The sequence below is a fragment of the Micropterus salmoides genome, unplaced genomic scaffold (assembly GCF_014851395.1).
Source record: "Micropterus salmoides isolate LMB-PRFRI ecotype aquatic unplaced genomic scaffold, ASM1485139v1 Ms_hic_scaffold_20, whole genome shotgun sequence".
Lineage (NCBI taxonomy): Eukaryota > Metazoa > Chordata > Actinopteri > Centrarchiformes > Centrarchidae > Micropterus > Micropterus salmoides.
The window spans coordinates 4,111,575-4,137,361 of record NW_024041151.1 but is presented as its reverse complement, the minus strand read 5'-3'; the positions used below and the strand labels follow the sequence as shown (position 1 = coordinate 4,137,361).

Here is a 25,787-nt window from a genome sequence, read left to right as displayed (position 1 = left end):
GTGCGTAGGTAGCCAGTCGGGTCTAAACCTGCATGCATAAATCAAAGTTTGTGCTCTGGCTTGTGCTTGAGTGCGTGGGGGTATGCTTGCCTCTCTCAGCTCATTGTTTTTAATAAAGTCTCCAGGTGTTTGATGTACAGTGTGTTCAAATGTCAAGAGCTGCAGGCTGGTTTAGCATATTCAGCAGGCTTTGTAACCTGTCGAAGCCGTCCCAGGACGAGACATCCGCTCTGTAATTTAAGTTTAGCGAACCGCAGTGTGTCGATGAAGCTAAAGCTCGCGCAGACTACACGTCTTTCAGCGTCGGCCGATGGTCGTGCTGTTCACGCTACACAACTTGCCATCTTGTGACGGGAGTCTTGAAGTCGTTGTGGCGTTCACACTACGTGACTGACCGGTGTCAGGGGGTCACACACTACACGAGCTGACAGCGGCTGTGTCACCCGACGCAGGTCTCCAAACCACGTTTTGTCAAGAAAACACACGTAAAATGGGAAATTAACCTAAATGCAAAACAGCTGTTGTTTGTTATTATGAAGATACCAGTTATAAAGACAAAGAATCTGCAGGTAGCAGGGATCGTCTGAGCTACAGAGAGAGCTGGAGGGGAGTAAAAAGTGTTTTGCAGTGAAAAAGTAGCTGCCTGCTCTCATTGGCTGGATGTGGATGTCGAGTCGGCCGACTCTTCCAGATATTTGGCGTGCTAGATATCTGGCAGACGTCGGCAATGTGTCAGAAATGTGTGGAGCCACTGAGATGCGGCGTCGAGTAGCTCACACAAAACGACTGGCGACCGCGGATCGATGGCTGATTTACCCCCGATCAGAGGCTGACAGTCGCCGAGTGGCAAATCGGGCTAAAGATCGTGTAGTGTGAACTAGGCTTTAGACGCTGACCTGATGAAAATGTCTCTCTGTGCTTTTTGTGTCAGTCACTTTCTTTGTAAACGGCTTCTCACCTCTGCTGGTGACGTCGTCTCACAAGTGTCTTTAAAAATGAGTTTTCTTTAAAAGGTTTATCTCACGAAGCATCATGTCGCATTTTATCATGCTTTACAGTGTGGAAGTTGAGACTTCTGATGATTCATATTACGGTACTTTTTTTTCCCTCCTGCAGTAATAAAAATTCAAAATTGGATTTGCTGAAACTGATCAAGGCTTAATTGCCTCTGATAATCACATTCTGCTGCTCAGACTTCATGTTCCACACGTTCTGTTCTGTTTTCCCTCACAAAGTTCTAGTTGTTCTGCCTGTTTAACGAGCAGGTAACAGACCTCAGGGGGATTAAATGTACAGTGTTGGATGGATTCACAGTCAGGAAAATGTCCCAATGTGACCAGCTTCAACATGTAGTGGAGAAAATCGAGGGAACGCCAGCCGACAGATCAGCAGCGTCGTGGAAAACGAGCTCTACTCGTACATTTCCATTTTATAGGGGATTTATTTATGATGCTGTGTCAGTGTTGTATCTGGAAACCCACTTTATGAAATAACTCATGATTAGCATGTTTGCAGTGCTCTTTAGTCGGCCGCGCGCACACTTGGTAATCACTGTCAGACAGCAGCGCCGGAGAGCTGCGAGATCGGCAGAATACTTAACATTGTTTGCTAATCGTGATGTTGTACTTGAATGCATATCTGCTGTCACATTGTGCAACACACAGACGCTGCGGTCTGCTCGGCGCTGGCTCTCTTCCACCAGTAAAGGTCAGTGCATGTATAATGCAACACAGTCAAATCATCTCCTGTCTCTCACACGGCCCTTCAGTAAGAACCCCACCCCCTCCATCTCCATTCTCTTTTCCAAAAATTTAGTTGAAGCAAAATAATACTAGAGTGCTGCTTCACCTCAGCAGCTGTCTGTTTTACACAGCAGGGCAGTGAGGGGGAGCTTCAAGTGTTTGGATGTTCTCAGGTCCTATCCAGGTTTAAAGTGTACATAAATATGAGTAAATACAACAAATTCACAATATATGAAATGTAAACCACCTAAACACTAAATAGTAGTTCCAGTACTGACAACAAAATATATGTATAATACATTTATATATGCAGAAAGGGCTGTTTATTGTAGTTTATTGGTGTTCCCCAGGAGGTCAGTGAACGTTTCATGCCTGTCAGCGGATGTGTGTAGAAGCCTGTCAATCATTTATCTTCCTACCTGTGATAGGGAGAGAGTTAAGGGGGGCGGTTCTGTTTGTTGTCGTTGTTGTTCCCGTTGAAGAGCGAGAGAAGTTGAAACGTGTAGCTCTCTGCTGAGCCAGCTTAGTTTCTTTGGCTTTACACGTACAGCATAGTATCGCAGTATTTTCCGTGCCAATATTGTATCGATACACGGACGTCAAGCGTCGATCTTTTGTTATATAAAATGTACATGCGAATTTTACGTTTTGGTACTATTATAATAAAATCAATTGCTCTTTCAGTCCACACAATTTGAAGTTGGGGGGGAAGGTAATAAATTGCAATACGTTGCAATATGTTTAAAATCGCAGTAATATTGAATCGTGATAATTTCGTATCATGGGGTATCGTGTTGCAGCGTTAACAAAGACAAAGTGCAAAACCTACTGTCGTCTGTTAGCTATGAAATGAGCTACCGAAAAGTTGTAATTCGGTCCCGTAGGTACCGGACATATAGGACAGTGGGTTTACATACATAGATATCCAATATCATTAAGATCAAGGACAACTGGACTTGTTTCTATTAGAATCAGAACTGAGGAGCAGAAACTTGAAAAGCTTTTTTCCTCTCCTTTATTAAGTTATATATATATTTGTGCTTGTAATAAGTGAAAAAGTCCAGCCCAAAGGGAGTTCCCATCTCCCACAGAAAACTCCTGAATTGTAGTCCTGTCTTTACTTCTGTAAAAAACTTCTGTAATTTGTAATTTTCTAAACATTTGCTTTTCTTTGTTTTCTTTTATTATTGTAATTTGAATGTTTTAGGGTGTCGTCCTCCATATTGACCCGTTGACTTAAGTGCAGCTTGAAATGTTGTAATGCGGTGATCATCAACTAGCGGCCCATCCGGCCTGTCAGCGCTTCCCATCCAGACCATAAAATGGCCACTGATGAAAGTACTGTAATATTTATATATTAACAGTATTAAAAACTGTGCATCTGTAGTGAAATTCACAGCAAAAAATTAAAAGCATTTAGCTGTTGAAACAAAAGTTGACTTATTATGAAGTATTCACAGGAAATGTATTGTTTGTCAGTGAGATTAGTGCCGACAGTTCATCAAAATGCCTCTACAAAACGGGTCATTTTCAACCTTTTATGAAGCGGACCAGTTTGAAATATTGCAGTGAGTAATGCGACAGGCTGCACACCTCCACCTTCTCAGACAGGAAACAAACTCCTTTCACTTTTGCTGTTCGCAGACTCATGTCAGATCATGACTGCTCACATAAGTATGGAAAAAGACCAATTACTGCCTGATAATAGTTTATCTGCACCAGACGTCTGTGACCTGTGGTATCAAACCGTTGCTGTTACCACCACTAACTACAGGTGTCACGTGCAAACGGAGAAAATGCATAATAGCCTCAAAACAGGTTAAATATATTAGTTCCTGCCCATCAGAACAACGGTTACATTGACTGGTACAGATTTTAAACATCACCCCTCAGTGAACAGCTTCCTTGGCAGAAGTCTGAGAGCATTTTCTAGTTAAGTAGAGTCTGTTCAAAGTAACGGTACTTTATTTTTCACATACATGTATTTTATTTAACACACCCCTGAAGGGGGGAGTGTGCAGCCCCACTGTACAGCGCCCGGGGACCAACTCCAGACAAACAGCACTGACTGGAGAACCTACCTAACACGTTTTTGATGGTGGGGGAAACCGGAGAACCCGCAAGAAACCCACGCAGACACGGGGAGAACATGCAAACTCCGCACAGAAAGGCCGGGGCGACCGGGGTTCGAACCCGGGACCTTGTCGCTGTGAGGCCACAGTGCTATGCACTAGGCGGCCTATCACACTGGGCTAATAAAAACATGAATCTATTGAAAGTACAAAGATTTAAACAAGAATATTTTGATTCAGCCTCAATTGATTTTTATTTTTTATTTGAAATCCGGCCCCCACAGTGTCTGCTTGGACTAATTCTGGCCCTTGTAACGAGTCCCCAGTTCTGGTTCCAGTTGAGAACCGACTCTGGATCCACATGGATGTGTGCGCTGTTGATGGAGGACGGGGGCAGTTGGCAGAACAAGCCGGCTTGGTATTTATAGACCGTTCAGGTGATCTCGCTAATGAGACAAAGCTCAGAGGAACTCGCGTCTGATTTGAGGTGTGTGTGTGTGTGTGTGTGTGTGTGTGTGTGTCTCTGGAAGAGGCCATTTGTTGAATTAGCTGGGCGGTGTTGAAGTGTTCAGCGATTAAAGTTAATCCTTGAGTCTTGGTGATGTAAGAACTGTCGTTTTCCCCTCTGTCCCTCTCTCTTAATACCTCTCTCTTTAGCACGTTAAGTTCTCGCTGTTGAAAACCTGTGTGTGTGTTGTCAGCAGTACCCATTCTCCAAACAAGGATGCCCTGTGCATTTGGCTGTGTACACACACTTTGTGTGGGTGTATGTGAGCACGTTTATTTGTACGGGGCTTTGGTGTCAGCGTCTGAGCAGAGGGGAAATGATTCATCACGTCTGGAGGAGAGATAAAGCAGAGAGGAAGACGTGAGAATGGATGATAGTAGGCGCGAGGCCCAAAACAAATGGCTTCTACTGCAAGTGTGCGTTGAACTGAATCAGTGGGGCCACTAAACTGAAACAAAAGCCACTTTATAGAAGCCAAGACGCTCGTTTTCTGTGTGCTCCAAGCCTGATTTCTGTAACTAAACAATCCCAACTTCGCTGACAGTTGCAGAGGCTTTTTGTTTATCTCAGCTGCAGAGAAGCAGACCTTTTAACACAAGACTGTTTCAAATAGAGGCTTTTTTTCCCCCTGTAAGTTTATACTGTTGCAAAAAGAAGCCTCCTCATTTTTAATCTGCCATGTTGAACTTCCAGTGACCGGTATGAAGGAGTGTGAGAGCGATGACACCAAATTTAACACACCTGAGACCTTGTAACACTAACGAGTCACATGACACCGGGGAGGGAAAACGGCTAATTGGGCCCAATTTGGACATTTTCACTTAGGGGTGTCCTCACTTTTGTTGCCAGCTGTTTAGACATTAATGGCTGTGATGTGTTATTTTGAGGGGACAGTAAATTTACACTGTTATACAAGCTGCACACTCACTACTTGTAGCTAAGTGTCATTTCTTCAGCAAGATATAATCAAAAAAACTTTATCCAAAAACTGTGGATCGCTTCACAAATCTGAGGCAGAACAGTCAAAACAATTATGATAAAATCTTTGTCAACAAAATATGCACGAGTAAAATTAAGTAAAAGCTTTTTTCAGTCCTTTTTCCTCAACAAAATAAACATCTCAATAAAAAAATTAAGTCCTAATTTGTGGATAATTCAAGTGAATAAAATAAAACATTTATTGAACATTTGTTATATTGTTATTGAAGAAAATTATATTGCGATAATTAAAAACTGTACGCGACACGAGCTCCACAATATAATTTATCAAACTGCATCGAACTCAGTGAGCTCAGTGCGAGGACCTGACAACATCTGGTTTTTAAAATAAGGTGTTAACACAACGTAGATACAGTGTGGAAATGAGATTAATTGGATTATATTCAAAGGAAGGAAGTATAAAACATGTTGTATGTGTCCATTAAAATTAAGAAAGACACTTAAATGCAGGGAAATTATTTTATTCTTTGAGCGCGAAGTTCATCACAGATTTATTTACTTACTCTCAAAGTGCACCATGGTCAACATTTTCTCCCGCAGGGTCGCTTGCCCCCGGAGCCCCAAGAGGGTCTGATGTCTCTGTAAACTCTAAATAAAATATAAAATAATTAATAATTTAAAGGTAACAAAATCAAAATGTAGTGCAAAGGTTTACGGCACTCTGGTCTGTCTTCCCGCCGCTCCAGTTATCTGACGCGTGTCTTTCTCTGAGTTAGAGTAGAAGGCAGTGCTGAAAATAAACCTTTTGAGTCCGGATTTAAAAGTAGTCACATCTTCTGGACGTTTATTTCAGCTAGTAGCTAAACGCATCTTCATGTATTGTTTCGACTCTGTGGACGGCCAATAGGCCGGGCCCTGATGACCTGAGGGGTGAAAACGTCTCGCTGATGTATTTTTGGATCTAAACTATTTAGTGATTTACAGGCGAGCGGCAGCAGTATTTTAAAAATCAATTCTGTGATCCAAGGCAGGGATTTGAGAATTGGTGTAATGTGTTCAAATTTTCAGAGCAGGTAGTTCCACTTATTTCTTTCCTGGCTTTTATATGAGACTCGAACAGTGTTGTGACCGACCGGACACATGATCTCATTAGCCGACTGTTTTTAACCAACCCTAGCGCCTGATGCTAATCGGGTAAAAGCCACACAGAGGAGTAAACCGCCGCAGCGCACGGCGTGCTGCACCTTAACTCATTACTGCTCCGTGTCTCTGGTGTGTAGTTCTCTGTCCTCGTGATGGACGTCTTTGTCACCACCACAAGCAACTGTGAAAGCATCCAGCTGGGGGGGGGGGGCACCATAACTCACCACTGTACATCCTCCTCGCTGTGTTTGTGCACATACTGCCGGTGGCCATGGAGCAGATTACCATGGCAACAGCGCGTCAGATCTTTGCAGGCAACGTGCCCCCCCCCCTCTCGTCTTCCTCAGATAATGTTTCATTGAGTGTGCATTTGACTACCAGTCGTGAGATTATTATCCTTTGTTGGTGTGTCATTTTCATCTAATAATGCCTGGTGCCATGTTCTGTGGTAATTAGGTGGGTGGGTGGGGGGGGGGCGCAGACTCAGCCCTAATAAGAACAAGACAACCTCAATCCAGTATTAAGGCTAATGCAGTAAATGGATCTGCACTTTTTCAGGCTTGTGTGGTGTTAGTTTTGCTTCAGCCTGTGTGTGTGTGTGTGTGTGTGTGTGTGTGTGTGTGTCTGCTGGGTTTTCCTGACTTGACCGTCACACAGTGCTGTTACGTGAAGATGAACCTGCCATGGGTTCATTTCTGAGGGCGCTATTTAGCGGATAAATTCACACACTGACTCAGACGCTAGAGTAAAACAGTGGACGCAGCGTGAGTAGAGCCTGCTGTCGGCTCTGTGAGGTTGTCGTGTTCACTGTAAAACCAAATTAAAGATGACCGAAGTTGAGCTCCAAAGTGTTTTTGATTCTTAGTGCTGGTGTGGTAAGTGTGAAAACAGTGGTAGTGGTCGTCATGTCAGTGTTGGCAACAACATTAACAAAGCAAGGAAGTTTATTTTCACTAAACAACAAAAGGTTGTATAATGAACAAAAAAATACATTCTGTACATACATTTAAACGCCCAGAACATTCTGCAGTGCGTGTTTTTAATCTGCGTCTCGGAAGGAACTGCAGCCACAAGATGATAATCTGGTTTCACTTTCACATTAAAAGCATCCATCTTGACTGTGTTTGAGCGCCAAGCATCGTCGATGTAAAATAAGGTCCACCTCCTCTCATCTTGCCCAAGTCGTCACCTCTGAACACGGTTCACCCGCAGAGGTCTTGATCCAGGATCTTGATCGGGGCAGGTCTCTGTAAAGATGTGGGAACAACAGTCACATTTTGTCCCAACTGGACTTTAGCCAGGAGCAGCTTTAAGTCCTAGCACGGCCCCTTTTCTGGCTCCTGCCATGGTGCCGGTTCCGGGTTGATCACGGTCTGCTGCTCTTTAATCCAAAACCTGTCTTCCTTGTCCAGTGACTTGTATGTATCTCTGTCAGAGGTGACGCGTGTTTCTGCAATAAAGCTTGAAACGACAGATGAAAAACAAAACTGCAGCGAAGCTTGAAGGAGCCGCCAGCTGCTGCTGCTGCTTCTAAAAGCGCTGCCAGTTGGCAAAGCCATGGTAATGTTTGTTGTTGTTTTTTGGGTCATAAACTTATTGGAAAAGTTTAAATTTTGACCCGATGAAGGCTCCACGTGAAAAGTCAGTCAGTATCTACTGCATACGAGACGTGGGTCCTGGCAGTTGTGACATGACGTAAGAATCTCACCGTCAATAAAACTTCACAGAAAGGAAGCAAAAATGTTTTTCCAAAGATTTAATACTTTTATTTTTCCAACAAAAAAAACTCCGGACCTGTTTTTGTTTTTAACACTTCCAGCTGTGAGCAGCCCCTGTACTTCACATACAATACTTCACATCGACATTTACTTTTTTTTAACGCAGAGTGACTGTTTTGAGTTTTCTGTCTGTAATCTGTGTGTACCTGAAACTTTTCTGTGGTCAGATCCAGCTCCGTCAGCTGGATGAGCACACACAGAGGGAAGAAAGCTTCTTTTTTTTATTTTATATTCTCTAGACCAACTTCAAGGGGGCATCTAGTATTTATGGATTGTCTGATTGACGCTACGCTTCTTGTGTTTGAACCAGAGTGAACCTGTGTCATGTGATCACCAAAGTCGGCAGGATTCGTCCTCAGGGGACAAAGAATATCTACCAGATTTTAATGGCAATTTATCCGATTGTTGTACAGCGAGTGTGAAAGTATAAAACAGCCAGTAGTGTGGGTCGTTCTTCCTCACGGTGTCTCTTTCCTTTGTGTCCTCCAGGCTTCCTGCTGTTCAAGGACTTCTGTATGAATGAGATCGACGAGGCCGTGCCGCAGCTCAAGTTCTACGAAGAAGTAAGTCTAAAGCGTCCCGTGTGTGTTCGGGATTAGACGGCATCATGGGACGGGTGAGAGATTAGGCCTGTAATCCCGCTCATTCAGAATTTAGGCCTCCCCAGGAAGCGATTTGCGTTGTTTTTGTTGCGGCGTTAAGCTGACCTCGTGTGTCTGTTCCAGATTAAGGACTACGAGAAGCTGGACTCCGAGGAGGAGAGGTTGAGCCGCAGCCGGCAGATTTACGACGGCTACATCATGAAGGAGCTCCTGTCCTGTTCACATGTGAGGGCACCTTCAGATCAACGCTGCGTCACTAAAGCACTCGCAGTCAAGGTGGTTCCCAATCTGCCCCCAAACGGGTCATCAAATAGATCGGATGGTTGTGATTGAACATGTGTTTGATAGTTTTTACAACACAGGCCTATAAACATCTCTAATAATCAGCCCGTTATTTACTAATTAAATAATCAGTTGATTGTCCAGAGTCCAAATGATATTATTATATCCTTGTCTGACCAACTGCGTAAGACTCAAATATATTCAATTTACAATATAAAGAGATAATAAATTAAATACACAATAAATAAATAAATCCATACAGTGGAGCAGCGGGGACCAGAGTAAAGCTGCAGTTTAAACGATTAATCTATAATCTAAAGGGTTTCCATTAATTATCTTTCGTAGACGAATGCAACACAAGTACATTTTTTTGGCCATCACAAGTCAGAAAGGTTGGGAACCATCGCTGTAACATAACACCAGCACAGAGAACAATGCCTTCAACCCCAAAACAACACAGCGTGTATAACGAGGGCTGCACATGTGACCACAGTTCTGTGAGTTCTGGATTACCACCAGCACAGAGGAGCCTTTCAGACGTCGGACACGCACCTCGTTGTGTAAATTTTCTGACAATTTCACACAGAATAAGTCACAATGACAGCGAGATAATGCACTTATCTCTCATCATCTTCTGTATAAACTAAATTAAATCACTTTAGTGAAGTATGAAAGACTTCTGATCAAACCGCAATAATAATGTTTCCGCTCACAGAGCAGGGGAAGATGAGCGTTAAAAAACTTTAATGGATCACTCGTCTATATTTTCAGATTTCCCTCAGGGCAAATGCATCTATGCAACGTCTAACAAAAGGCTCCACATATATACAGCACGTGAGCAAATGGCATTGAATCCCTTGCACTGATGCCTCCTGTGAGACCATAGAAAACACTTTGTTTTCCATACAGCAGTACATTGTTATTCTACGCTACCTGCCGCCAACAGAGCACACCAGAGCTTTGTGGCTCTCCCTGTAGTTCTGTCATGATCGCATGAAGTCATAAGGAACATTTACGTAACAGACACCTGCACAAAAGAGCCGGCGTTACAGATTCCATGTCTGAAAAGGAGCTTATTTGTATGTAAAACCTGAATCTCTACCACCTTTGGCCTTCAGGAAGAATTAAGGCGACATCTCTTCGCCACAGATTGTTGAATTCCTCGGTGATGTGCTGATAACAAGTTGATTTTCACATGTAATTATCTGGGAAAAGGTGATGAACATTATAGACTGAGACCAGAATCAGTCGATACTGAAGTAAAGTCACTGTACGTGTCATTTATTAACTCAAAAAAGTTAAATTTACTGTAAATAACAAACGCAGAGTGATGATGGGATCCTTGCAGTGCTGCTCCCAGAGCCGGCTGGAACAAGTCCATCCGTATTCACCACAAACAACACGCCACAGTGCAGCTTTTGTCCTCCTGCAAGGCAGCAATTAGGGGTGTAAAGCAAAGTTAGTGCTCGCTGCTGTCCAAAGGGAGGAAGTTATCAGACAACACCGCCCACACACACACACACACACACTCGTCTTCTTGGTAGTGGCCTCAGAGCAGCGTAATGTCCCGGTCATGTTACACCAGGGGACGCACATCCTCACACACAGAAAACAGAACTGAAATTACTGGTAACGCTGCATTTTTAATGACCCTTTTATTTCCTCCTCTTTGTCTCAGCCATTTTCTAAGAAGGCAGTGGACCATGTGCAGAGCCACTTAGCAAAGAAACTGGTTCCCCCAACTCTATTCCAGGTAAAAAGACATTTATTTTTTCTTGAACTGTGGTTACCATTTAACATCACTAATGTTGTTATTCACACCTCTGCTTTTCCTGCTGTGACGCCGCAAAATGTCTACCATTAAAAAGAAAACAATTATTACAGTACAGTCTGACATGAAACAATGGAGGGTAATGTAATGCAAACCGCACCACAAATGATTTGTGCACTGTCCGCCCCTTTGTGAAAGCTATTGTTAAAAATGTTCTAAAAAAAACAAAAAAAAAACCCCGCTTGCAACAAGAAATGTTAAATAACAAAATATTTGCACACTAAGAAACATTATCACTGTTATTTGTATGTAAAACCTGAATCTCTACCACCTTTGGCCTTCAGGAAGAATTAAGGCGACATCTCTTCGCCACAGATTGTTGAATTCCTCGGTGATGTGCTGATAACAAGTTGATTTTCACATGTAATTATCTGGGAAAAGGTGATGAACATTATAGACTGAGACCAGAATCAGAATCATGTAATGCAAACTGCACCACAAATGATTTGTGCACTGTCCGCCACCTTTTTGAAAGCTATTGTTAAAAATGTTCTAAAAAAACAGCTTGCAACAAGAAATGTTAAATAACAAAATATTTGCACACTAAGAAACATTGAATAAACAAATGTGCATTGTCCAAAAACAAGCTACTGAGTATTATATTCCATTATATTTTTAATTGTCACCGGCCACCAGAATTTTGTGTTTCCCTTTAAATAAATAAATAAATTTCTTCCATAAATTGGTGCAGAAAATGGAAATGCTGGAAATTAAGTGTTTAATGATCAAAATCTTCTAGGAGGAGGACCCCCAGACCCCCACTCATGTATTTCAACATTAAATATCTCAAAATAGTGTTAAAACATCTCGTCTTGTTTTCATCACACCCCTCAATCTGAGCCCATATATGTCCATTGCTTTTCAACACAAAGTTTCACACCCTTGCCATAAACACTTTTGAGGGTGTAAATCGTGCACACACACTCTAACCTTGGCAACCTCTTTTTTTTTTTTTTTAACAGTCTATGCCCTCTCTGTGAGAGAGGTTTTATCTGCTTTTAACGTCAGTATCAGTTTAAAATAGGTTGATTTTGCTGTGTGTATAATGGAGTTTAAATACTGCCTTAAGCTAAAAATGAGAGGATTCAGAACCTGACAGTCTTATCTGTTCTGTTCTTCATTAATGCAGCAGTGTGAAAAGCCCGCAGCCAAGAAGCTCATAACTTGATTTGTTTTAATCCCTCATTTTCGATTAAGTGTATTGGCGCTTGTCTTTTACAAAACAATACCATGTGATCCTGCAGCATTTTACAGTGGAGAAGCCGTCCGGATAAAAGTGATTGCACTTGATGAAATATAACGTTAGCCTTCAGTCGCTTTCTGTGCCGACGTTTAAAGCTGCTTCTTCTTTTCTGTCTTGACGATCTAACTTTTGATACCAAAACAAAAGCATGTGGCGTGTTCAGCTAACTCAACCAATCCCGCTGTGCCTATTTTGGTAAATCTGCTATCCATTCCTAAAAGACTGTCATATGATCTCTCTATCGCCCAGCCATAATTTGTAGTATGAATTCATGTTTTCCAACTCTTCCAACCTTTTTTTCTTTCTCAACATTATTTTTAAACTCCAGATACTCAGATTCATACTGTTGGTAATTATATATTTAGCGTGGAGCATCAATTGCCAACAGGCCACACAGAAAAATAAAATACAGAGATAAGAAAAACAAGAGTTGTTTTCTTCCAGCTCAGTAAATCTAATCAACAATTTCCTCTTTTAGACGACAGCATGGCTCTTATTCTGAATATAAAGTTATCCTCAGTGACTTATTTTTTCCTGCAAAGATATTACAGCATCTAGACAGTGTTTCTTGTATATTTTCTTAGCCTTCAGTGTTGCTCAAATGTTATATTCACACGGGACATGCAGTGACATAAATGTTGAGTGCGTGAATTACCTGCAGACAAAAACTGAGGCGACGAACAAGGCCGATAACAACAAAATCCTTAATGTCAATAGCTGGAACTGACCACACAAGTCAAGTTCAGTTATTGTTTAACACATAGGAGGATATATTCACATACATTTGCAAAATAAATGTATCATAAAGTTACTGAGAGAAACTGTTCTGAGCTGCTGTTTTTGTGTCTGCCCCCCTGCAGCCATACATAGTGGAGATCTGTGACAGCTTAAGAGGGAAGATCTTCCAGAAGTTCATTGAGAGGTGAGGTGGGGGTAAAGGTGTGACTGGATGGAAGAGTTTCACCATGTGTTCATTGCATACAGCAAATTCACATTTTATTCTGTTTTTCTTTTTCTTCAGTGACAAATTTACTCGTTTCTGCCAGTGGAAGAACGTGGAGCTCAACATCCATGTGAGTCCAAGCTTTTAAAAGCCATTTTCACACTTGTGATTTGGCTAAAATGGTCCAGAACAGCGGTTTTCAAAGTCTTGACACAGTAGGTCTTAAAATTGAAACAACTGCACCGCCTGAACAACCCCAGTCCTGCTGCTGCCAGGTTTTTTGTCTATATGTCCTCAGGTATTTAACAAAAGGTAAATAATATTTGGTCCATTTTTAGCTTATATGTGTTTACATTTACTCAAACTGTCCCTATGAAAAGTAGCTGGATTAGCGGTTAGCAGTGGACCCATGGATGTACAGACAACGTAATGACTCCTAGTGGGAGTGTGATATTGACGCAAATTGAAGCAATCGAGTTAAAGTATCATAATTGCCTCCATGAGCAACGTGTCACGGCCACTGCTGCTGAAACTGCTGACTGTGCTGACAAGTGGCCAAACCAGCAGCCAAACTACAATAACTAACTTCCAGCTGTTTTCAGAACAGCTGCACATGTCCCTTCCATGTCTCTCCCCCTTTGTCCCCCTTTCAACTCTTCTCGCCTGAGGTTGCAAACTTCGGGGCCAGAACAAAAGAAGAAGAGAGAGAAAGAATGAAAAAATAAAGCTCTGTTCACTTTTGGTTTCGGTCCATTTGATGTTCACACCGACTTATGACAAATGAGCCAAAGAGGTGTAAACATTACATCATGTGGACTGACTGGACAGCTTTAGTGACTCAGAATCAAAACAATGTTTGTTCTGGATTCTAACAACAAGTCATGCAGCGCATCACTGCAGCTAAAGTGTTCAACGAAGTGCAGGTAGAAACAGGACGAGGAGACATCGTGCACTGTGGATCAAATATCTTTTAAATTCATGCTAGAATCATGTATTTACAATTACAAAATGAGAAATCATAATCGGTAGAATTGAGACAAGAAAGAGGACTCTTATATCGTAATATTACGGGTGTGATAGCTATTTAATTTAATTTTAAGATTTCCTCAAAGGTACAAGCTAGTGGACATAAAAACTTAACTGAACATTTTACAGTGCTGAAAAGAACTGAACACAATCTGCTTAAAATCAATTCATTTTAAAATTTGGTGTCGATTTGTGGTCTTAACTGTAACAAAGCGCTTTGAATTCGCAACCAAGTTCATGTTTCATGATGACCGGCTTCTTCTCCATGTTAACGGATTCCAAAGCCACCAGGTCCTTTAAATGTAGTCTGCTTATTTGGTTCCCACCAGACTTGGATTCACAGCTTTTACACCAGCCTGAAATAAATTGAACCAAACAGGCAGACGCAGCAGACGATGTTTGAACCAAACCAAATAGGCTGGGGTGTGAAGCCATTTAAAATAAACTTTTCACTCATCTTCTGCTTCTTAATCCATCTGCAGCTGACCATGAACGACTTCAGCGTGCATCGGATCATCGGCAGGGGAGGCTTCGGGGAGGTGTACGGCTGCAGGAAGGCCGACACGGGGAAGATGTAAGGATAGCCACGAAAGGGGATAAAACACAATCGTGTTATGACTACGTGTAATCTGTGCCGTTTGTTGTTTGAATGTCAGGTATGCCATGAAGTGTTTGGACAAGAAGAGGATCAAGATGAAGCAGGGGGAGACTCTAGCGCTCAATGAAAGAATCATGCTGTCATTAGTCAGCACAGGGGTAAGTTATAACAGCAGGTGGTTGAGGCAGCTGATCATGAGGTTAAACTTAACTAGTTTGGTATTTGCTGTATTGGTGCTTTGTTGATGCTTGTATCTTGTTCCTCATATGTAAGTCACTTCAGATAAAAGCGTCTGCCAAATATATATTTAAATAATATATAAATATTTACTAAGAGGAGATTTAAGTGTTACTAAATTGAAAAAGGTTGAAGAAAAGATGAAACTGTCTTAACTGTATATAAAGTAGCTTAAACTAGCTAACTGTATATAAAGTAGCTTCAACTAGCATAAAGTAGCTTCAACTAGCATAAAGTAGCTTCAACTAGCATAAAGTAGCTTCAACTAGCATAAAGTAGCTTAATGTACCTATCTGTATATAAAGTAGCTTCAACTAGCATAAAGTAGCTTAATGTACCTATCTGTATATAAAGTAGCTTCAACTAGCATAAAGTAGCTTAATGTACCGATCTGTATATAAAGTAGCTTAAACTAGCATAAAGTAGCTTAATGTACCTATCTGTATATAAAGTAGCTTAAACTAGCTATCTGTATATAAAGTAGCTTAAACTAGCTATCTGTATATAAAGTAGCTTCAACTAGCTATCTGTATATAAAGTAGCTTAAACTAGCTATCTGTATATAAAGTAGCTTCAACTAGCATAAAGTAGCTTCAACTAGCATAAAGTAGCTTCAACTAGCATAAAGTAGCTTCAACTAGCATAAAGTAGCTTAAACTAGCATAAAGTAGCTTAATGTACCTATCTGTATATAAAGTAGCTTAATGTACCTATCTGTATATAAAGTAGCTTAAACTAGCTATCTGTATATAAAGTAGCTTCAACTAGCTATCTGTATATAAAGTAGCTTCAACTAGCTATCTGTATATAAAGTAGCTTCAACTAGCTATCTGTATATAAAGTAGCTTCAACTAGCTATCTGTATATAAAGTAGCTTCAACTAGCATAAAGTAGCTTCAACTAGCATAAAGTAGCTTCAACTAGCATAAAGTAGCTTCAACTAGCATAAAGTAGCTTAATGTACCTATCTGTATATAAAGTAGCTTAATGTACCTATCTGTATATAAAGTAGCTTAAACTAGCTATCTGTATATAAAGTAGCTTAAACTAGCTATCTGTATATAAAGTAGCTTCAACTAGCATAAAGTAGCTTCACTAACTGTAGCTGAAGTAGCTGTAACTAGCTGACTGTAGATAAAGTAGCGTTAACTAGCTGACTAGATAAAGTAGCGTTAACTAGCTGACTGTAGATAAAGTAGCTGCAACTAGCTGACTAGATAAAGTAGCGTTAACTAGCTGACTGTAGATAAAGTAGCGTTAACTAGCTGACTGTAGATAAAGTAGCGTTAACTAGCTGACTGTAGATAAAGTAGCGTTAACTAGCTGACTGTAGATAAAGTAGCGTTAACTAGCTGACTGTAGATAAAGTAGCTGCAACTAGCTGACTAGATAAAGTAGCGTCAACTAGCTGACTGTAGATAAAGTAGCGTCAACTAGCTGACTAGATAAAGTAGCGTCAACTAGCTGACTAGATAAAGTAGCGTCAACTAGCTGACTAGATAAAGTAGCGTTAACTAGCTGACTAGATAAAGTAGCGTTAACTAGCTGACTGTAGATAAAGTAGCGTTAACTAGCTGACTGTAGATAAAGTAGCGTTAACTAGCTGACTGTAGATAAAGTAGCGTTAACTAGCTGACTAGATAAAGTAGCGTTAACTAGCTGACTAGATAAAGTAGCTGCAACTAGCTGACTAGATAAAGTAGCGTTAACTAGCTGACTGTAGATAAAGTAGCTGCAACTAGCTGACTGTAGATAAAGTAGCTGCAACTAGCTGACTGTAGATAAAGTAGCTGCAACTAGCTGACTGTAGATAAAGTAGCTGCAACTAGCTGACTGTAGATAAAGTAGCTGCAACTAGCTGACTGTAGATAAAGTAGCGCAACTAGCTGACTGTAGATAAAGTAGCTGCAACTAGCTGACTGTAGATAAAGTAGCTGCAACTAGCTGACTGTAGATAAAGTAGCTGCAACTAGCTGACTGTAGATAAAGTAGCTGCAACTAGCTGACTGTAGATAAAGTAGCTGCAACTAGCTGACTGTAGATAAAGTAGCTGCAACTAGCTGACTGTAGATAAAGTAGCTGCAACTAGCTGACTGTAGATAAAGTAGCTGCAACTAGCTGACTGTAGATAAAGTAGCTGCAACTAGCTGACTGTAGATAAAGTAGCGTTAACTAGCTGACTGTAGATAAAGTAGCGTTAACTAGCTGACTGTAGATAAAGTAGCTGTAACTAACTAGCTGACTGTAGATAAAGTAGCTGTAACTAACTAGCTGACTAGATAAAGTAGCTGCAACTAGCTGACTGTAGATAAAGTAGCGTTAACTAGTAGTTAAATCTAGTTAACTGTACTTAAAGTTAGCAGACTGTATTTTATTAAAACGTTGAAACTATCTGGTACTCTTACTTTTAGTACTTTGCTTCACTGTTGAGAATTCATACATTTTGTTTTTTTTCAAATACACAACACACAACGAGACGGTTTTCCTTCTCTGCAGGACTGCCCGTTTATCGTGTGTATGACGTACGCCTTCCACACCCCTGACAAGCTCTGCTTCATCCTGGACCTCATGAATGGTAGGGTGACCTCTCCCCCACCTGCCCAGATTAAACTCAAGCCCCAGTCAGTCCAGCCTCAGACACAAAGATTGGATTACTCAGCCTGTTGCCGGCCTGTCAGGTCCTTCCTCCCCCAGACAATCAAGAGATGATGGGATTTTGACCTCACTGATGACACTTAACACCACAGCGACCTACCTGTGTTAGCATTCCTAACATCTATTATCAGCCTTCTTTAAACGCTCCTCACACCCCTGTCGTTAGTGTTTCCTTAAGGCTTGGCCAGTTTCCGAGCTTCATCACAGCTGCACTCAGTCTCACAATCAAAGCCTGAGTCACCTTTTAAAGTCAACACGCTCATCATCGGCTTCAGTTGTGCTATAAATACAGCTAGTCAATACATGTTAAGACAGAGTCAGTCGGGGAGGACAGAGTCACAGAGGGCCTCCCATTGGCTCTTATTTTCTCCCCCGAGTATATTACCAAAACTTATTGATAGATACTGATTGAAGCACAAGGTGTTTTGAGGTCATGCTGACGCACTCTGTGTGTGTGTGTGTGTGTGTGTGTGTTTAGGGGGCGACCTGCACTACCACCTGTCTCAGCACGGCGTCTTCAGCGAGAAAGAGATGCGCTTCTATGCGGCTGAAATCATCCTGGGGCTGGAGCACATGCACAACCGCTTCGTCGTCTACAGAGACCTCAAGGTAGACCTCTGACTCCACAGTGTCCTCTACAACAATGCTGAAACACTAGAAAAATATTATTAATGATTAGCCTTTTTTATCTTATTGTCGACAAATCCTATTAAACGACTTTTAGTACAAAATGTTTTTAAGAGAGGGAAGGGGTTCCATCAGTGACTTGGCACTTTTCTTCACATGGTCTGGGAGTGTCCGGAGGTTAATGGATTCGGGAGAAATGTCCCATCTCTTGATATCACTGAAAGAGTCGTTCCTCACTCACAGTTATTGCTTAATGATACCTCTTCTATGGAACTATAAACGATAGGCGCTTCTTGTTAGCTTGTCTTAACAGCTGCTAAACGGATGACAGCTTGCCGCTGGAAATGATCACATACACTTTCTGTGAGGGAATGTCTCTCCTCTTGGAGAGAAATTGCACAGCTGGAGCTCTCGGCAGCTCGATTATGTTATGCTCAAACACAAAAAGTTATTTGCTGCTCCAGGTTATTAGACAAAAAAGGTGCTTTATTATAAATGTAAATGATCTTTTTCTGCTATGTGCTCATGAATTTGCTTGCAGTTCAGAATGATACATATACACTATATGTACATTTTTGATGGTTACTTCATATACATGGATATATTTTAAGGGTGTCACATAGACGATCCAGAATTGTCAAGTCTTGCATAGAGTATACTGATCGTCCACTCATGCTCCGCCTGCCTGCCATTCAGCGGTCTTGTGCCAAGCAGTGCATCGCAGTTCCTGCCGCGTCCATTTTACTGTTTAAAAACGATGTACTATTCTTTGTGTGGTTCATCAATAGGGATAAATTATTCAAAAGTCGTGCAAGGTGCACGCACAACAGCAGCGATGCACACTGACCCACACCTTCCTTAAGGGTCAGGGTTACCATTTTGGATTCATTCACGCGTTTTAAAATGATTTTTTAAAAAAAGCTTCTTTGTTTTCAGATTTTTGTTTAAAGCATTATATGTCGATATTGCTGGATGTTAACTGAATGGGAGAAAACTGGTAGTTCTTTGTAAGATTAGATGTTGAGCAAAATGGCACGATCCTCCTTTAAGGACACATCTGTTAAGATTCCACTATTCAGGGTCAACCCAAGTATACTTCATGTATATTTTGGGCTATTTCCGCAGATATCATCATGGACGTTGGAGGAAATTAACATTAACATGTTATATCTGTGAAGGCTCTGTCATCCAGGTCATAGATATCCAAGGAAGGTTAAATTTCAAGGGCAACTGGACTTGGTTAAGGATACTTCTCATCCCTTATCCAAGAGACTTCTTCAGTTCTGACTGACTGGTAGGGAATCTCAGCTGTATCACCTCTGTGGGGTCATTAACAAGATATTGGATACAGCTGGTTCGTTAGTGCTCCTGGCTGTTATAACGACAGTCAATAGGCTCGTTGGAGACACCAGAGGACGACTGTGAACGTTGGTAACCTTGACCTGAGGCCGAACGTGAAAGTATCTTCCACCAACTCCAGTTGTCCTTGATTTTTAACCTTCCTTGCATAAACATCTTAATTTCCTTGTACTTCTTGTACGTCTAGTTATGCCCCTATTGGTCATGGGATTCCCGTGTAGCAGAGCGATGGGGTTGGAGAGAAATGGTCTTTGTTTGTTAGTTGTAGGGTTTTCGTGCTTCTGTACGTGGTTTTATGTGCGCTGCCTTGGCTTAACGTGTAATGCTGCAGGGAGGAGTTGAGAAACGGTTCAATCTAAACTAACTGTCATATGCCTTATGTCATTTTGTGACCATTTAACAGAGAATTGTAGAAAACCGGACCGAAAGAGGAGCGACACGTGACACAGATTCAAATCCTGAACGTCACAGCTCTGTGCTGCGTGACTCAGTCCGCTGAACCGCCAGCACACCTCCACACATGCTATTTCAAAGCCATAGATTCGTATCAGCCATGTTTTCAACTCTCCTCTGTTTTTCCTCCAATTCCCCTGTTTGGACTGGTTGCCATAATAACAGATATATTTTGCTGGAAGTCAGGGAACAGTTTTAGGGCTTCAATAAACAGTGCAGTGCAATGCAGATAATAGTTTTATGCGGAGTGTTGGAGGCCGGGGGGGGGAGAGTGAGGGAGTCACGGTTTTGCCAAACAGCGGAGGATAACCAGGACAGGAGGTTTTCCTATATTGTTTGTATCCACGCAGAGTTTTCTCCTGGTGAGCGGAAATTGGATCTTAAGTTGTGAATTAGTGAGGTCTCCAACATTGTTTCCTATGCTTATGATCTTATCTCTCGGATCCTCCATCAGCATCGCCCTCTCTAACCCTCTCTAACCCTCTCTCTCTGCTCGTGTTTCCTCCCCCAGCCAGCTAATATCCTGTTAGATGAACACGGCCATGTTCGTATCTCCGACCTCGGCCTGGCCTGCGACTTCTCCAAGAAGAAACCCCACGCCAGCGTGTAAGTATCAGAGTCAAACCCCATTCCCACGGGGTTTCCTAAAATGACTTAAATGTTACTTATGCTGCTCACTGATTTGAATCCCGTACAGATTAATTCATTATTACAACAGGATTGCTGTTTTTTCTTGGCGGGGGGGGGGGGGGGGCTTGCTTGTCCCTTTGGTCCAAACCTGAGAGAGACTATTGATTCACAGAGTTTAAAGAAGCAGAGAAGGATTTAGCGAAGCTTAAAGATCACTTGTTAACATCAGTCAACTTGCACTGTGAAAGGTAAAGTTAAAGCAGCCTGACGCACATTCAGGAGGAAATTAATGTAGTTTGTCCGTGATAATAATCAAATTACAGCTTCTGAAGCTCCTTTAATATTAATCAATTCAGAATGTTTCTCAGACGTAGCTTTATTTTGAAAGGATATACTGCAAACAGATATAATGATTCTAAAAACACCCTGAAAGATGGGAGATGTTTAGTTGTTGCTGAGAGTTGGTAAGAAGTAGAACACATAATTATTAATACATTTGCTGGTAATATCCATTAGAGACACAATAATGTCATTAATATTATTGTTTTAATGCTCTGCTTGTTGGTGCCTGGTGATTAATGTACCGCACATATTTCCACACTCCTGTTTAGATTTTCACATCTGTATATTTAATTCTTTATATTTTCTACTTGCCAACATTTATATTATTATTTCTATTTTTTAAATGCCTTGATTTATAGCAAAGGGAGGAACTGTGACACATCAGTTTTCCCACGAGGGATCAGTAAAGGATTTCTGAAATGAGCTTAAATACTTTGAATTTGAAGATTTGTCTGTTTTTAAGTTATTTTTCTGTTTGTTTCTGCTGTTTTTGTTGAGCTTTTGTCTCTTAAATAAAAAAAACATCAGAATAATAATTACAGCTTAATGATAACTTGTAAACACTAGGCGCTGGTGATGAAGGTCACATGGTTTTCCCGCAGCGTCCTCGTGTATCACAGACGCAGCTCTTGTAATTTACCAGACGCCAAAGTGATAAAAAGAGTTGTTACAGTTATTACTGCTGTTATGAGGGGCGAGGGAACACGTTTTACTGCCCACCTTCCCCTCTGATATTAATCTCGTCCGAATGGCGCTTTAGTGTGCGACTCTGCGCTTGTCGTTACACTCGAGTGTGTGTGTTTGACACAAAGCTTTGTGTGTTTGTCGCAGGGGCACTCATGGCTACATGGCTCCGGAGGTTCTTCAGAAGGGGACGGCGTACGACAGCAGCGCCGACTGGTTCTCCTTAGGCTGCATGCTCTTCAAACTCCTCCGAGGGTAACTGCTCCGGCTTTTCTCCGTCTGCCTCTTCTTCTTCTTCTTCTTCTTCTTCTTCTCTGTGCTCCGCGTCCTGACTTCCTGTCTGCTTTCAAACCTCTCCTGCCGCTCTGAGTAAACCTCTTTGAATGTCTCGCCCGGCTCGCCGTCTGTTTGGTGTGTGTTTGATCTTGTTTGTGTGCGAGCGTGTGTGTGTGTGTTTGTTTGATCTGGAGTGAGTAAATGCCAGAGGTCCGAGCCCAGTAGGTCAGAAATCAGGTAAAAGGGGAGAAGAAGAGCGAGAGTGTGGGTTTCTGTGTGTGTGTGTAATGGTTGCCAGGTCTGAGCGAGCAGAGAAAGAGTGTGTGACGTGTCTTTCCATTGATGTTTGGATCCGTGTGTTTGAACACTTTAAAGAGGGAGAGTGTGTTGGTCTGTGAAAGGTTGGCTGCTGCAGAGATGGATGTTTTTAACGCTTCGGTCCAAAATTCAAAATCCTCTGCGTGAAGCTGTTTTATTCAAAAGTAAAAGACATTTCAGTTCCATAAACAATAATACGTAATTTATTATCCAAGAAAAAAATAGGGTCTGGAATGTGAAAACAACATGGCAGAAATATTATCATTATAATGTACATGTCGGAGGTGGATGTGATAAACAGGTACATAGACATACATGTACACAGGATGCTGGAATAAATAAGTATTATTGTGCAGGAGGTAGGTGGATTTGGGATACAGTGTAAACAATATGACAGTGTGAACAGCTCTGAAATAGAGAATGGGGAATAAATAATAAGTGGTAGCCAGTAAACTGGTGGCTGATTAGAGAGTAATTGCACAGGAATTGTTCCTGACACTGTGAGTCAGAGTGATGGCTTGTGGGAAGAAACTGCTTCTGTGTCTGTTGGTTTTGGTGTACAGTGCTCTGTAGCGCCTACCAGAGGGGAGGAGCTGGAACAGGTTGTGTCCCGGGTGAGAAGGATCTGCAGTGATGTTTCAGTGATGTTTCCTGTAATAATATAATATTTCCTGCTTGTATTGCAAATACTGCTGATAAATAAATCTCCTGATTAATCTTGTTCACTGTACATCGAGAGCAAACTAACCGCTATAACAGAATACCATATTACAAATGACATGTGATCAAAACTTTGATTTTGCACCATTAATCAAACGTTTCTAACCTACAACCAATGTTGCTTATATGTGTATGACTCCAACAACTCTGCAACTTGTGGACCAAAATTGTCTCAGACTTTCCAAGTTGTTGTTCAGACTTCAGGGGGCGGTCACCTGACTTTTCCCAGCCGGTAAATCATTTTTTCCGATTATTCCGACGCCTCATGAATGCACATTCGGCGCTCCTTTTGCTCCTGCGTAGACGTCACAGCCTGATCTTTAGTGTCACTGTTGTTCTGCTGGAGATCAGCGTTTATTCCAGACAACAAATAAATTCAGGCGTCGAAACAGTGCAAGCAACACCTTTCGTGTACACGTTCACCATGTTTGCATTAAGGCTTTTTTGCTTTATTGCTTGGACGCAGTCATCCATGAAGTTCAGATTGGATTAATTGATTAACATCCTTCCGGGCTTCAGCAGTGGATTGCGGGGCCATTTGGCTCTTGTTGAACAATGACACTCATTGAAGATGTAGTCTGGAAGCTGCTGCTCTCCCACCAAGGCTGCCAGTTGCCATTTGATCACTTTCACCAAGTGGAGCGCGGCGCTCTTTGTGTCTTGGATCGAGATGCCGTTCTGTCACATACTAAAATAATAAATGGACCTGCTGGATCACAATGTGAATTCTTCCAACTTCAGCGGAACTATTTGGTCCCAGACTGTTTCGCTTCAGCTCTTCTGACTTTATGACAGATTGGAAAGTGAATCATCACTAATTGAAGTTGAAGGCGCAGCAGTGGCAACATGAACCATCAGACTTGAATCAGCGCCTTGTATCAGTTAAAATGATTAAAACGCCGCATTAGCAACTATTTCAATGCCGCTGTTAATCGTAGCTGTGGCTGGGAGAGCGCGGCACGTTGAACGCGGTGCGTCTCTTCAGATTCACGCCGTGTTGAAGTAAACGCTTCGTCAGGTTGGATCTGCTTCCTCGCTCGCACCAAACCTCCTTACTGCAGCTTTTTTGCTGCGTCATTCTCTTTTTTTTTTTTTTTTTATTGAAGCTAAGCTAAACTTTGGAGCGTTTGCTGCGGTCCGCCACGGTCCAGGACTGGAAACAGAAGGACTCTCTTCAGAGAGATCAGATCAGAGACACTTTGATGGACTGAAATGCTCACTGCAGTTCAGTCAGGAGCTGAAATATGCAGGAAGTCGGGAACCGATGAGCAGAATCCAAACACCCAGTTCTTATCGACGGTCCTTTTGGAAATTTGGAGCAGCAACGATAAGTCGATTATTTGATTAGTCGATCGAAAGAAAATTAATCTACAAGTATTTTGAGAATCGATTCATTGTTTTCAGACATTTTATAAGCAAAAATGTGAAAAATTCTCTGGTTTCATCTTCTGAAATTGAGGATTTGCTGCTATTCTCTGTCATTTCTGACAGTAAACGAAAAGTCTTTGGGTTTTGAACTGTTCGAACAATCTGAAGGCGTCACTTTGGGCTCCGAAAAAATTCCAGTGAGCATTTTATAACCGTTAGTCGATTAATCGAGAAAATAGCCGGCAGATTAGTCGATAATGAAAATAATCGTCAGTTGCAGCTCTAATATCAATGTCATTCCGCATTTTCCTCAAACACTCAGTGTGAACGCTCTGAAACGCCCTTGGAGCTCAGCTGAGCAGGTGGCTAATTAGAGTGAGTCAGATCTGGGTCGTTTCAGATTATTTAATTTAAAGTGTTGTAATATTCATGAGCACGCTGGTTCACTGGTAAGGATGTGAAAGTATGTAGAGGTGTGATTGTGTCTGATTTATTCCTCTTTCTTCTTCTTGTCCTGCACTCCTCCCATCCTCTTTGCGCCCTCACCCCCCGTCCTCCCTCCCTTTTTTCCCAATAATCCACAGTCAAGAGTGTCACCGTCTGTCTCTGTGTCCTCTCTCCTGTCCAGGCACAGTCCCTTCAGACAGCACAAGACCAAAGACAAACATGAGATTGACCGCATGACGCTCACCATGGTAAGACCCATCTACACGCCGCATGTTTGGTGCACATGACGAACGGATGAACCTATCACAAGCAGTCTCTGTGTGTAAACGCGCTGTTAAGCACGGAGGCGAGCTTTACTGACTCGCTGAACACAAAGGTTTGGCCCGTGATTACAAATGCACACCGTAGTGTGAGAACAGATACCTGAAGCGCGCTAGTTAGAAGAGTTAGATCTACCTGTGCGTGGGTGGAGAGTGTTTTTCCTTTCGCTTCCCTGACCTAGACGAATGTCTTTCTTTGTTTTTTTTGGTTGTCTTTCAGTCCATCACTTGGCGGCGTGTTTACATTTGTGTGTCATGGGAAGACACGGGAGATGAGGCGTTTGACAGAAACCTGGCTCAGATAAACTGAACCAGCAGCCAGGCTGGAAAGTTAAAGTACAACCCCCGACTGAGTCAGATGGATTTATATCCACATCCAGCAGGTTTACTGTGGTCCAGGCAGAAGCTGCAAAAATGCATTACAGTTCCAATCTGTGTGTTTTTCATTAAGTTCACTCAGAAACGTGTTCAGCTTGATGTTTGTTCTCCCCATTCATCTGCTGAAGGAGGAAAGTTCCCCTGAGCTCACCTTTTGTATGAAAAACGCATCTAAACGAGGAGTGTGGGGAGATGCATCACGATGCTCTCTTGAAAGATTATGTCTCCATGCAGATATTTAACACCTCTCTACGTTAACGAGGCGG

General features: G+C 41.9%; 1 protein-coding gene across 2 annotated transcripts in view; it reads left to right on the top strand.

The window, feature by feature from the left end:
• grk3 (G protein-coupled receptor kinase 3) overlaps window positions 1–25,787 on the top strand; it is a 77,017-nt gene that overhangs the window by 31,726 nt on the left and 19,504 nt on the right. The window contains exons 3-14 of one of the 2 annotated variants that reach the window (XM_038734140.1): window positions 8,672–8,745; window positions 8,908–9,060; window positions 10,745–10,819; window positions 13,001–13,062; window positions 13,162–13,213; window positions 14,592–14,683; window positions 14,766–14,865; window positions 17,441–17,519; window positions 18,078–18,208; window positions 20,550–20,644; window positions 21,842–21,949; window positions 25,005–25,071. In XM_038734140.1, coding sequence (XP_038590068.1) covers window positions 8,672–8,745; window positions 8,908–9,060; window positions 10,745–10,819; window positions 13,001–13,062; window positions 13,162–13,213; window positions 14,592–14,683; window positions 14,766–14,865; window positions 17,441–17,519; window positions 18,078–18,208; window positions 20,550–20,644; window positions 21,842–21,949; window positions 25,005–25,071 — 1,088 coding nt within the window. The remainder of the gene's footprint in view (window positions 1–8,671; window positions 8,746–8,907; window positions 9,061–10,744; window positions 10,820–13,000; window positions 13,063–13,161; window positions 13,214–14,591; window positions 14,684–14,765; window positions 14,866–17,440; window positions 17,520–18,077; window positions 18,209–20,549; window positions 20,645–21,841; window positions 21,950–25,004; window positions 25,072–25,787) is intronic. The other variant, XM_038734141.1, reaches the window with a different exon arrangement.